This window comes from Hippoglossus stenolepis, chromosome 15 (genome assembly GCF_022539355.2).
Source record: "Hippoglossus stenolepis isolate QCI-W04-F060 chromosome 15, HSTE1.2, whole genome shotgun sequence".
Taxonomy (NCBI): domain Eukaryota; kingdom Metazoa; phylum Chordata; class Actinopteri; order Pleuronectiformes; family Pleuronectidae; genus Hippoglossus; species Hippoglossus stenolepis.
In genome coordinates this window covers 23,049,844-23,062,297 of record NC_061497.1, presented here as the reverse complement: position 1 = coordinate 23,062,297, position 12,454 = coordinate 23,049,844, and the positions used below count along the sequence as shown (strand labels likewise).

Sequence of the window (12,454 nt, the reverse complement as noted above, 5' to 3'; positions counted from 1 at the left end):
ATTCATCGTGCATTTTCATACTTTCTTTGACACTGTGACACGTTATTCAGCATTTTCATTAATTTCTCAGAGAATAATTAAAGAATATCAATAAAAATCCAACATGTTAAGGTGACTGATATTTACTCTTTGAAATCTGGGGCAGATTTCAATAAATCTAGTGGATGTATTGAATTTAAATGTCGTTTCATAAGAGGAGAGTCGGGAGCTGGCGGCAAAATGCTTTGGACTTTATTGACTTTATTTTACTTCCATTTCCTTTGACTCGTTTCCTCAGGGTTAACTTGTTGCTCAGGAGATGTGACAATTAGATTTTCTGCTTTTGGAGTTTCATACTGGACAGAAATTACTATAAAAAACAATGGCCGGCTTGAGCTATAAGGAAAATATGTTTAAAACTGTTAAAACGCAGCAGCACGGTTCACAGAATGAAGACTTGGCTCTGTGGGGTAAAATGTGAGTGTGTAGTACTGTGAGTGTGTAGTACTGTGAGTGTGTAGTACTGTGAGTGTGTAGTAATGTGAGTGTGTAGTAATGTGAGTGTGTAGTAATGTGAGTGTGTAGTAAAGGCTGTGAAACAGTAACAGCAGTGCATTGTGGGCCTTGTACCTGCCCGAGCTCGTGAACTAAGCTTCAGCTGTGTCACACTTTCAAAGGTTTCTGCCACACTAACGTAAATGCACGAGTTCAGCAGGGCACCGCAGAGTGGAAATTATCAATACGCTGCATAAAAAGATGTAAATCTTAAAGAGCTCTCGCGCTGTTGGAACGTTCTGACCTTCTGTCCTCAGACTGTTCTGAACAAGATTAAAGAAAAATGTGTATCTGTAATATTTCCAAAACCCTGACTTCCCCTGAGCGGCGGAACAAATCCCATTTCAGTCTTAATCGTCGAGCTGAGCGTGATTGACGTGCTTGTTCTCTTTCATGTCGTTTACGCTCTCCGGTCGCTGTGCAATCGAGAACCCCGAAAACTTTCCAGTAATTTGGGAGCGTTGTTTTAAAAATGTTGTCGTCGTCTCTCTGCACTTCTTTTAGATAATCATCTGCATTTGTTCCGTTTTTGTCCTTTGATGTGATCCAACATCACTTTAATGCGTCGGGTCGTAAACACAAGTCGTACTTTCGTTCTTTGCCCTCATCCCTCTTTCCTAGAATTCACTCAACAAACCCTGCGACCCCTCAGGTCCCTGTTTATCTCTCCACCTCTTCCATCTGTCATTTCTTTTTATTTATTAACTTTATCTGCTTCATCACGTCTTCGCACGCTCTCGTTTCCTCACACCGTCTGCGTCACATCTCCTGGGATCTGTTGACCTTGTCAGCTCATCAGATCATTGCACCTCCGCCCTGATACCGTCCTTCATCGGTGTCCCTCTCTGTGCCTCTGCAGGTGTGGATGTGTGGTGGTCGGATGGAGGACATCCCCTGCTCCAGGGTGGGACACATCTACAGGAAGTACGTCCCCTACAAGGTCCCTGGAGGAGTCAGTCTTGCTAAGGTGAGTCTCAGTGTGGACACAAGGATTTGTTGAGGGGACAATATCTTTATTTCCTTTTCTGATGTGTTGTCTTTACGTTCATGTGTTTGTGTGAAAGTCTGATTGTCGAATGTTTTACAAAGAACATTTGGGATTTTTTTCCATTTTAGCACCTTCAGTATCTTCTAACTTGTTTTTTCAACATGTTTACGAACCCCCAGTTTTTCCAGATATGATCTCAAGCTTCTTTATTTCATTTGCTCCACACGCGTGTGAGAGATGTTTTTTCTCTGGCCTGTAGCCGAACTCTATTCCTCATGCATGACTCAGCCTCAGTCTGACACCTGGCTCTGTTCGGCTCGGCTGAATATGTAATTAAACCTATTGGCCTCTGTTTTTGTCCCGCCGCTCTGACCATTAACCCCAGAGTGACGCTGCAGTGAATGTTAATATCAGACAGGCAGCAGCTTTAACTATTCTGAAAAACTCAGCGTCCCTCCGGCTGTGATGAATTCAGTTCGGTCTCCTGTGTCCTTCTCTTCGTTATAGCTTCAAAAGAACCAAGAACATTTCATGAACATGTTTTTCTTTTCACCTGATTCACTTCAGGGTTCTGCATCGCAGGTCAGATCGTGTCAAAACAACTCTTTATAAACCGAAGATAAAAAAACACTTTGGATATAATTTGTGAATTCATCAAAAAGAGCTTTTTTCTTTTGCTCATCACACAATGAACTCTCTGAACGTTTTCACTCGGCTGGTGGTCGAGAAAGAAAAGTCTCCTTTTGGTTCTGGTGCCAAACAGACTGAAGCGCTCCGTTAAAGCTGGGATCAGACAACAGGAGGTTTGGGCCCAGATTCTGGAAATCTGGTCGGGAACCTCGGTTGGTGTTTGGTGCAGATTATCTGGTCACGTGAGGTGATACAGAGACTTTGTTAAAGCCCCAGAAAACGAGAGGAGAGTCCAGCTTTTGAAATGGTGACGTCAGAACAAGCCACCGAACTGTAAAGTGACCATTAAAACCTCACCTCCAGATTTCAGACTGAAGTCGTGTTGACTGCGTCTTACCAAACGTTTCAGACTGATTTCTTCTGCTTTTGTTTTGTATCGATGCAAATCCCTTTTACCGACAGAGCAAGTTGTAGCTCTGCACCTCCATGACGTCTCCATCATGTTTGTTTTTATTTGCATCGTCTTCCTCATAAAGTGACGTGAGAAAAGAGGTGACGAGATTTGGCGCGGCGCTCCCTCTGAAGCAATTATCTATCCTGTAGTTTATCAAGTACCATTATTTTCATGTTTGAGATTAGAGAGAAGAATATCTGCCAAGTTTCTCCTCTAGTGTCTGATGAAACAGGATTTCAAATACTGGATTGTGAAACTCCTGTAGTCTGAGCCCAGTTATAAGGAAAATCAACACACTTTAATTCGGTGTAATGACAAGTTCACACAACACAATGTGCTGTCGTGTGATGTGGAGTCTCTCACCTGGAGAAACCTCAGCCTGGTGTGTGTCTGCTCTGCTCTCATTGGCTGAAGCAGCTGTCCATTTGTCTGGATACTTCATCGAGAGGGAGGAGACGATGTGTCGGCAAATCCTGTTTCAGATCGAGCTGGATGGCTCCGTGCCGGGTTTCAGTTCCATTAGATTTCACCATGGCTATTGAGATAGATGCCGAAATTAATTAGAATCCAGAAATATCCACAAACAATCCTGTGTGTGTGTGTGTGTGTGTGTGTGTGTGTGTGTGTGTGTGTGTGTGTGTGTGTGTGTGTGTGTGTGTGTGTGTGTGTGTGTGTGTGTGTGTGTGTGTGTGTGTGTGTGTGTGTGTGTGTGTGTCAGTGGTTCCCCTGGAGTCCAGTCACCATGGAGGGAGATAAAACCACTGAACTCCACTTCACCTGGAGTCTGAGTTTAGCTGCAGGCAATAAGCTTTGCTACAGGGAGAGTGTGTGTGTCGGTGTGTGTCTGTGTGTGTGTGTGTTCCTCTGAAGGCAGGAGGATTTGTATCAGTTTTTTCCTGGGAGGCTCAGCGGACCTGAGATCCTCATTCTGCTCAGCGTCCGTACCCACGCGGCTGCGTACATCTGTATTCCCAGTCATGCGCTCGTACCTCCGAGCCCGACAGGAGTTTTCTCTCGCTGCTCGACACCTCAAAGACTTAAGGTGGATGGGCTTCCCGTTGCGCCGCTGTAAATCTTTCATGTTTGCAATTGTCTGAGCTTAAAGAACCTGTTGGAGAATCTGCCTGCACTGCAGCGGCTGTAGCTCAGTTTGTATCCGTCTCTCTTTTTCTTTTTTTCCTTTACTCCACTTATGCATTTTCTCCCTGGAAGGAGATGCTTTCACACTGATTGATGCAGCGCGCGTGATGAAAGCATATGGACGCTGCTTTCTCTGTGCATTAAAGCCACTAAATGCATAATTTAGTGGCCTAAATGCTGGATGAATAATGCATTACAGCCAGTGTCCGTACTTTTTTAGATATTATTTCCAAGCTGCCCTCATTAAGTCCTCTGCAAAAAACATCTTGCACCAAATTATAGATGCACGCCACAAAAAAAAAATCAAGCCGACTCAACACATCGTGACGTGATATAAAGAGACATTTAAAGATGAGCCACAGAAAATGGGTCTCACCTCAAACAGCAGGAAATCAGCTCCCATCTCTCTCATCTAATAGGCTTGTATGGTGAAGTGTATATAGGCCACACTAACTAACAGGAGAGTAATACAGGATGAGGAAAGGTGGTGTCAGGTTATTTCTGGAATATCTGAGGACACACATCTCACCTTTATCTGAAAGTTAAAACCATCTGTGTTTCACATGCAAGTTTCACACGGTTCACAAAGTTCCAGCTCGACAGAACTTTTCCTGAATAAGAAGTCGTGTTCTAAAGCTGCAGGTGGTTCAGTGATAAGATTTAGTAAAATAAAAACATTATAATTCCGCCCTCAACTATTATTAATGTTTAATGTTTCTCTGCAATACTGAAGATACATTTAGTACATTCACGTGTGTTATGAATATTCAAAATAACAAAATATATTATTGTTGTATACGTGATGCTCAAATCTCTTAAATGCTTGTTTTTTCAAAAAATAAAACTTTTGTGAAGACGTCTTTTTTCCCAACTTCCCAAAACTGTATCACATATAACTATAAACTATAAAAATCAGGTATTTACAGCAGCCCCACAAAGCCACTTTTAAAATATAGCTCTGCGGAGATGATTTTATAATAAATCATCCATTTGAAGACATGATCACCTTTTGTCTCGCTGGTTTTATTCACTTGATTAAAGTGTAAAATAAAAGACTTTAAAGAGGAAAGAGAATCCACCCTGTGAATTAGCTGAGTTCAGTGATTTAGTTTTGTTCTTCGTTCCTGATTTGAGTCGAGTGTCTTCCATGGTTCCATCGCCTGCCTCCTGTGCGATGACTGGACCAGCGTCCGCTGCAGCTTTGATCAGACGTGTCAGATCAGTCAGAACATGGCAGGAAGCACAGATGATGGTTTCAGTGAAGAAACTGAATAATCTGCCACCGGGCCAGTTGCTAGCAGTTCACAGGGGAACTCACTTTCTGCTGCATCACTCAGCAAACTTCAAAAAGGGTTGAGAGATTTTGAGATTTTGAGCAGAATGTGAATCCCAATGAGGCAAATTAGTGATTTTTGTTGAACTTTTCTTGACTTTTCTCTGTCGGTTGTTAGAAACGTTTCCGAAACGTGAAATGAAAGCAAACGTTCGCTCTGATTTCAGAACCTGAAGCGCGTGGCCGAGGTGTGGATGGACGAATACGCCGAGTACATCTACCAGCGTCGGCCCGAGTACCGCCACCTGTCGGCGGGAGACATGACAGTGCAGAAGGAGCTGAGGAACCGGCTCAACTGCAAGAACTTCAAGTGGTTCATGAGCGAGGTGGCGTGGGACCTGCCCAAGCACTACCCACCGGTGGAGCCCCCTGCTGCTGCCTGGGGGGAGGTACAGGCGTCCTTTATACCTTCAACGCACGACTAGAACAAGATTAAAGTAACAAAGTCAAAACGGAGACTTTTTAAAAAAGTGTTCTAATGGCAGATGTGTTGTTGTTTGTGTCGCAGATCCGTAACGTGGGCAGTGGGATGTGCATGGAGAGTAAACACTTTGTGTCAGGGAGCCCCGTCCGTATGGAGAGCTGCATCAAGGGACGGGGGGAGGTGAGCTGGAGCCACGGACAGGTGAGCCGCCACGAAATTCATTTAGATGCAAGATCTGAAACTGTTAGTGAGCAGCAGCGCCCCCTGCAGCCACACGCTGTGATTAATCCTGTTTTGCGTGATGACGTGGTTTTCACGTGTATAAAAAACAAAGTCTATCAACAATGTGTCTTTAAAACAGAAACTGCTATAAAATGTGTTGGTTTTCTTATATTTATTTCTTAGAGTGACTGAAGGGATTATTCTCCAAATCTGCATTTATAGGATTTCCGTCTTCACAGGAAAACTTTGGTCCTCGTAACAGAAACCAGATTTGGGCCAACAGATTATATTTGGTTTAATTGGTGTCGCAGACGGTCTCGTCCCTTTGACTGTTTCCACTCGTCTCATGTCTGTGCAGGAGAACGTCTGAGTGGATAAAAGCAAACTGCTGCTTTTCAGATCACTGACAATGTTTTGATGGGTTCTGGATTAACAAAACATCACAAAACATTTGAAAAAGAGAAAATCTGCACACCTCAAGCTCTCGGATGTATTTTCCTTCTCAGAATTCACCAGACTCAGAAGTCGGAGTAAAAGCCTTAAAACGTCACCGATGAATACGTCCTTTAACGGGAGCTTGAGGTCTGTGGATCTTCTCTCTTTGAAACGTGACAGGCCGTTCTGTCCCGAGAGGAATCACGAGACGCCAGCCCCGCTGACAGATTGTCTCCTTAGTAATTGCATTTCTTCTGCTGGACACACAATAAAAGTCAAATGAAGTTCCGCAGACACGCAAACAAGTCCCTCACACACTCATCCCACGGCTTCATTATCTTTGCATTGCCCTGAAGGAGTCTGTTTGTTCTCACACGTCACCCTGAGGATCTTACAGCCGAGCTCATAATGCCGCCTTAATGGATTGAATGTCCCCTTTTGTCTCCGCAGCTGGAACACTGCACCTCAGAGCTCTGACACTTTAATTGCTTTAATCTGAAGATGCATTGTGGTTTAATCTGCGTCGCGGTTGCGATCTGTGTTTGTGCGCCAGCGAGAAATGGATTCGCTGCAAATCACGGGAGTGGAGCCCGGCAACCGTGAGTCGGAGCTCTTTGATTCAGTCGAGAAGAATCCGAGGAGCTGATTTAGACAGTTTGTGAGTCACCGACCATTCAAATGTTTTTATTATCAGATGAGAGAGCGATTAAGAAAAATAAACCGAGCTATAAAACGAACGTGGAGCATCAAGAACTTCATCGATCGCAGCGTCGTCACTCTCCTGAGTTCGGTGACTCGTCGTGATCTCGTTGCAGTTTATAGACGATGATCAAACACTGTGATGATCAAATAGATGATTAATCAGCTATAACGTCACACACACCACAATGATTAAATATATAATAACAGACTATATATTATATGGTTATTTGATGATATATAAAGGGGGTGAAACCTCATGATTGACAGCTGAGACTGACTCAGGATTGGTCGAGTGAATCGGCTTCACAACACGATCACTACTTCACAGACTCTGACTCCAAATGACGTCAGGAACCTGATATTTTGTGGAAAACAACTTAAAATAAATAAAATGGTGTCAAACTGAGTTTAAAGGTCAGAACCAGAGTCTGAAGGAGACTGATGATAAAGTTCCTGCATCTAGAATTGTAAAGTCAAAGTTATAAACTGCTGAGTTGACACTGGAGAGGTAAACGAAATGTAAAAGGTCGATGTACGTTCTGGGCGCTGATCAGACATTGAACCTGTTCCTGTTGCCCTGAGCTGAATTTAAAATGTGACGTTGAACCCGCAGGTGTTTACGTTCGGCTGGAGGGAGGACATCCGGGTGGGCGACCCCATGCACACTAAAAAGGTCTGCTTCGACGCCGTCTCCCACAACAGCCCCGTCACCCTGTACGACTGCCACGGCATGAAGGGCAACCAGCTGTGGCGCTACAGGAAGGTACGAATGTGGAAACTCTTCCTGAAATACTTTCTTTAACTTAAGTAAAGTCACGAGGATTAAATCCAGGATCCAGAAGTGACGTCCCCTGCACATGTTGTTACCTCAAGTTAGACATAATGTGCTTGTGTGGTTATTTTAAATTGTCTTATAGCTCACAAATATTAAATGAGGAGGAGTCATCCTGAAATCTGGATTCAAGTCAGAATATCTTTGAATGCATCATAAGAATCTTCACAGGATGATTCTGTGATGGAATAAAAACCTGAGAGGAGACAAATTCTGCTCATATTCACCTTCTTTTCATAGATGAAAACGTTCTGATGTTTTTCTTTTCTCTCTCTCTTCCTGTTTCTCTCTCTCTTCCTGTTTCTCTCTCTATCCTGTTTCTCTCTCTTCCTGATTCTCTCTCTCATCCTGTTTCTCTCTCTCTTCCTGTTTCTCTCTCTCTCTTCCTGTTTCTCTCTCTCTTCCTGTTTCTCTCTCTCTTCCTGTTTCTCTCTCTCTTCCTGTTTCTCTCTCTCTTCCTGTTTCTCTCTCTCTTCCTGTTTCTCTCTCTCTCTTCCTCCTCCAGGACAAGAGTCTGTATCACTCCGTCAGTAACGGCTGCATCGACAGCAGCCCCAACGAGCGGCGCATCTTCATGAACACGTGCGACTCGTCCTCGCCGAGCCAGCAGTGGATATTCGAGAAAACCAACGCCACCATGCTGGACCATTTCAACCAGGGCGCCAACTGAGGCGCTGCGGCGTCCAAGAGAAAAGGACTTGTGACGCACGAAGACGCCGATCTGCTGCTGCTGCTGCTGGGATAAGGGATTTTACGTTCCCTCTGGTTTCCTTCTTTACCTGGCGCTGAGGTTACAGCTGTTTCTGTTCGGGGCGCCTGGAATGAGGCAGGCTGGGAAACTGTCGGGGGGGGGGTGGTTGGTTAAACACGTCAGTCAGTTGAGCTGTGATTGATGCGTTTGTGTATCAAAGTGACTTTGTGCGTTTGTTGTGTCACAGCGGCGCTGTGGCCCCGGGTCTGTCCACTTCCTGATTTTGCTGTTGATTATTGGTTTCACATTCCTCTCCTCTCTCTTCTCTTCTGTTTCTTTCTTTCTCCTAACCCCCCTCTGTTTCCTCTCCCTGGTTCTCACCTCTGTCTTTGCACCTTTATCCTCTGTGTCCATTTCTGTCCCCCGTCCTGTCTCCACTGATCTGCCTCAGCCGGCACGTCCGTCTCCATCTGCCTGCGTGACTGCACCTTTGCCCACCTTCTCCATTGTCCTCTCAAATCCCCTCATGTCTCTGCAGCTCTGACAACCTCCCTGGAGGGGGGGGGGCGCAAAGTCATCGTGACACCTGGGTGAATCCAGGCAGAACCACTCTGAAAATCACCAGGTGAACTGATTCTCCCTTATCCTCCCTCTGTCTCCTCCTCCCCTCCTCCGCCCCTCGGCCTGAGACGCTCTCGTTCTCCTCCGGTCTGTTTGGGCAGATGCTGCTTTGAACGTAGCAGGTGGAAGTTGATAAGGAAATAAGGAAATGACTTCCTCCTCCTCCTCCCCCTCCCCCTCCCCCTCCTCCTCCTCCTCCTCCTCCTTCCTCGCTGTATTTATCGATGAGTCGTCCCCTTGTTTGTCACTGTGCCACATTCGTTTATCCCCCCCGTGGCGAGCGCTCATCTTATCACCGGGGTTTATGCAAGAGGACCATTAGTGGCGAAGGGCTTGTTTGTTGTTGTGGCTGTGATGTGGGTGGGGGGGGTTAGGAGCTGCTGTCACACCTCTCCGACTCTCTGCTCCGCGCTCGGTCGCCCAAACGACCTCGTCACAGACGGCCGAGCGCGGGGTCACGTCAGCTCGGGGCTCGATAACCAGGCACATGACAGGACGGGTCAGCTGGTTCACAGCAGGGCCGCCCGATTGGCCGGCTGCCCGAGCTGACGCGTCACTTTAGCGAACAGAGAGACGGACGGTCGGGCTGAATGTGAGGCTTCAAAATGCATAAAGCACTTGTGTCATGATAAACTTGAACGAAATCTTAGTGCCTTGTTGGAAGAGGACTCGTGAGTGTGTGTGTGTGAGAGTGTGTGAGAGTGTGTGTGTGTGAGTGTGTGTGTGTGTGTGTGTGTGTCCAGAGAAGCGTAGGGAACAATTCACCCGACTCCAGAAGTGACTTTTCCTAGAAGCTGGAATCTTTGTCCAGCGTCGTCTCCTCCGGACTCGTCTCCTCCGGCGCTCCGGGCCCTGAAGGCACCTCAGACTCTTTTTGAACACGTGTCCCTTCTGTGAGTCGAGCTCAAGAGACGTTTCCTGTCCGTCATACTTTCTCCTGCCTTGAACTACAGCCCTGACCAGACCTCTGTTGTACTTTAATCACGATGCTGTGTTTGCTTTTGCTTTTCCCACTTTTACAATCCAAAGTCTTTTATGGGAAAGGGAATTATTGTCTTTTACCAGCTGTTTGAATCCCTGTTGGGTTTTTTTAATGATTTAATAATTTAGTGTTCTGTCACCCCCACTCTCTAATCAGACTTTATGAAGCAGAGCTACAGTTCGTACACTTTGTCCCGTTTTAATAATCAGATCCAGGTTTCGTGCTGTAGTCGATTTTTTTTAACCAAAACCAAAAAGACGCATCTTTTAACAATCCTCAGTCATTATGTTTTTATTTTGTCGTAACAGCGAGTCTTAATAATGTGAAACTGGCTGTTCTGTAGAAATGTGTCACATTAGGAAACTTTCACATTTTATCACCAATTCAAATATCCGTCATTATCAAGATTGTGCATCACAAAACTGAATCGTTCACACAAACACCAGTGTCAATCAAGAGTCGTTTCCTCATCTGCTTCAGACGTCAGAGTTTTAATTGGAATCCGAACTTGCTCGGTGAAACAGAAAGTTAATTCTCAGTTTAAACTCTCCCCTCGTGTTTCAATAGACTTTATTTCAGATTCAGCATCTTCTTCCTCTCGCCTGTGAGTTCCTCTCGTGTCTTTACCTCTTCGACCTTCACACTCTGCCACAACTCGCACATGTTCACATTGTGAAGAGATGCGTCACCGTCACCTCACACCGCTGCTGGAGCCTCGTTTCCATGGCGACGGCAACACGTCTGACCTTTCCACGCCCCCCCCTGATCTCCAACAGTTCCCACGTTTCCTCTTTTTCCTTCGACACGCGGCCACGGTGACGGTGTTTTGAAAAATCACGTTGGGATCATTGGTGCATTCTGGGCTGTTCAATCATATGACTTTATTTTGAAGGATGATTTACATATTGTACTGGTTTAAGGGTTGAAATGAGACACTGGTTTAAATATTTTTTTTTATCTGAAAGAGAGAGAAATCAATGTAAAAGTCTCTTTTCTTGTTTTGTATAGAGAACATCTGGTTTGCTCTGAATGAAACCTCTGGCATTTTAATTTAAGGTATAAAAATTCTACAAAAGTTTTAAATTCTGCAGATTCTCGGAGCGTTTTCGCCTCTTTGAGCTTTAGTTTTGGTTTCAAGCCGCATTTCATCACTTTCTTTAAGACGTTATGAATATGAGTTTGAGACCAGCAGGTTGTTTGTAAACTGATCTGGTTCAGAAGGTTCAGAGCAAAACAAGAGGACGTGACACGAAATCCAATTAAACAATCAACCTCCTCTTTTCATTTTGGTTTTTACGAGACATTAAAACATAAAAGGTTTCTCTCCTTATGTTAAACTGTTAAAGTTTGTTCTTTCTTCCCTTTGTGGTTAATTATTAAAAACAAATCCTAACTGAAGCCCCTTTATACTAAATATAATAAGTTTAAATTGTTTAGGTTTCCATAATGTCTAAATTAAGTTATATGATTTCAAACAGGTTTTATTTTCCAGTGATATCGAAATACATTTTTCCCCACCATGTTGTTTTCAGGCTAAAATTTGTCAACAAATGTTATTTTTTAGGAGTAAAAGGTTTTTAATGTCCAGCGTCGGCCAGCTACACAACAGTGTGTACGTGTGTACATGTGTGTTTGTGTAGGAACGTGTACATTTTGTATCTCGTGAAAAAAAAAAAAAAAAAAGATCCGGTATTTTTTTCTACTGACATTGCAACTGTAAAAGTGTATTTAGATATTTAACAGACTGTACGATTAAACTGGAATTGTATGATATTTTTTCTGGACATTGTAAAAATAAAAGGTTTCTATATTTGGATGAAAACACGTGTGTGTGGTGGTGAATTAACAACAAACACGATGAAGACATGAAAAGTTAAACAACATTTTTGAGAAACGTCTTTTTCTTCATGAAAGAGGATAAACTGAGCAGATTCCTCCTCATCTCACCAAAACCTCATAAATCTCATTATTCTGAACAAAAGCCTCGGCAGCTTTTCTCATCTCGACTTCTCCAGCGGGAGCTTTTTATAATCTGAGCGAGACGACGGAGCACCAGGTGGACGGAGCAGCGGTTCATTCCCGCCGCCGCCGCCTCCTGCAAATAACCTGACGGTGGCCGTCTGCTGCCCGGAGCTTTGTAATTTCCTGCTCGTGCCACTTGTTGTTGTGGGTTTTGTGTTACTCTGTGACTGATGGAGGAAAAACACACTTCCATGCCCCAAACCTTAATCCCCGTAATCATTTCCCCGGCAAACTGCTAACTCCGATAGCTTTCAGCTCGGGCTGATTTATCTGCGGCTGGAATGGCATTGTGCTTCTGCGGGGGACTTGTCACGGCGGCTCCAAACGAGGCAGAAAGATTGTGATCGTTGTTCAAACTGTAAAATGATCATTTGTTTGATTTATTTTACGTTTTAATGAAACTCTGCAAACTACTTCTACTCTGCTGCACACGAGAGGAGTTTC

General features: G+C 44.4%; 1 protein-coding gene across 1 annotated transcript in view; it reads left to right on the top strand.

Moving 5' to 3' along the window:
* LOC118122326 (polypeptide N-acetylgalactosaminyltransferase 10) overlaps nucleotides 1-11,810 on the top strand; it is a 68,279-nt gene extending 56,469 nt beyond the window's left edge. Inside the window, exons 8-12 of the mRNA XM_047343556.1 lie at nucleotides 1,394-1,501; nucleotides 5,247-5,468; nucleotides 5,588-5,704; nucleotides 7,476-7,625; nucleotides 8,200-11,810. Coding sequence (XP_047199512.1) covers nucleotides 1,394-1,501; nucleotides 5,247-5,468; nucleotides 5,588-5,704; nucleotides 7,476-7,625; nucleotides 8,200-8,364 — 762 coding nt within the window. The 3' untranslated portion in view covers nucleotides 8,365-11,810. The remainder of the gene's footprint in view (nucleotides 1-1,393; nucleotides 1,502-5,246; nucleotides 5,469-5,587; nucleotides 5,705-7,475; nucleotides 7,626-8,199) is intronic.
* Nucleotides 11,811-12,454: the final 644 nt, after the last annotated feature.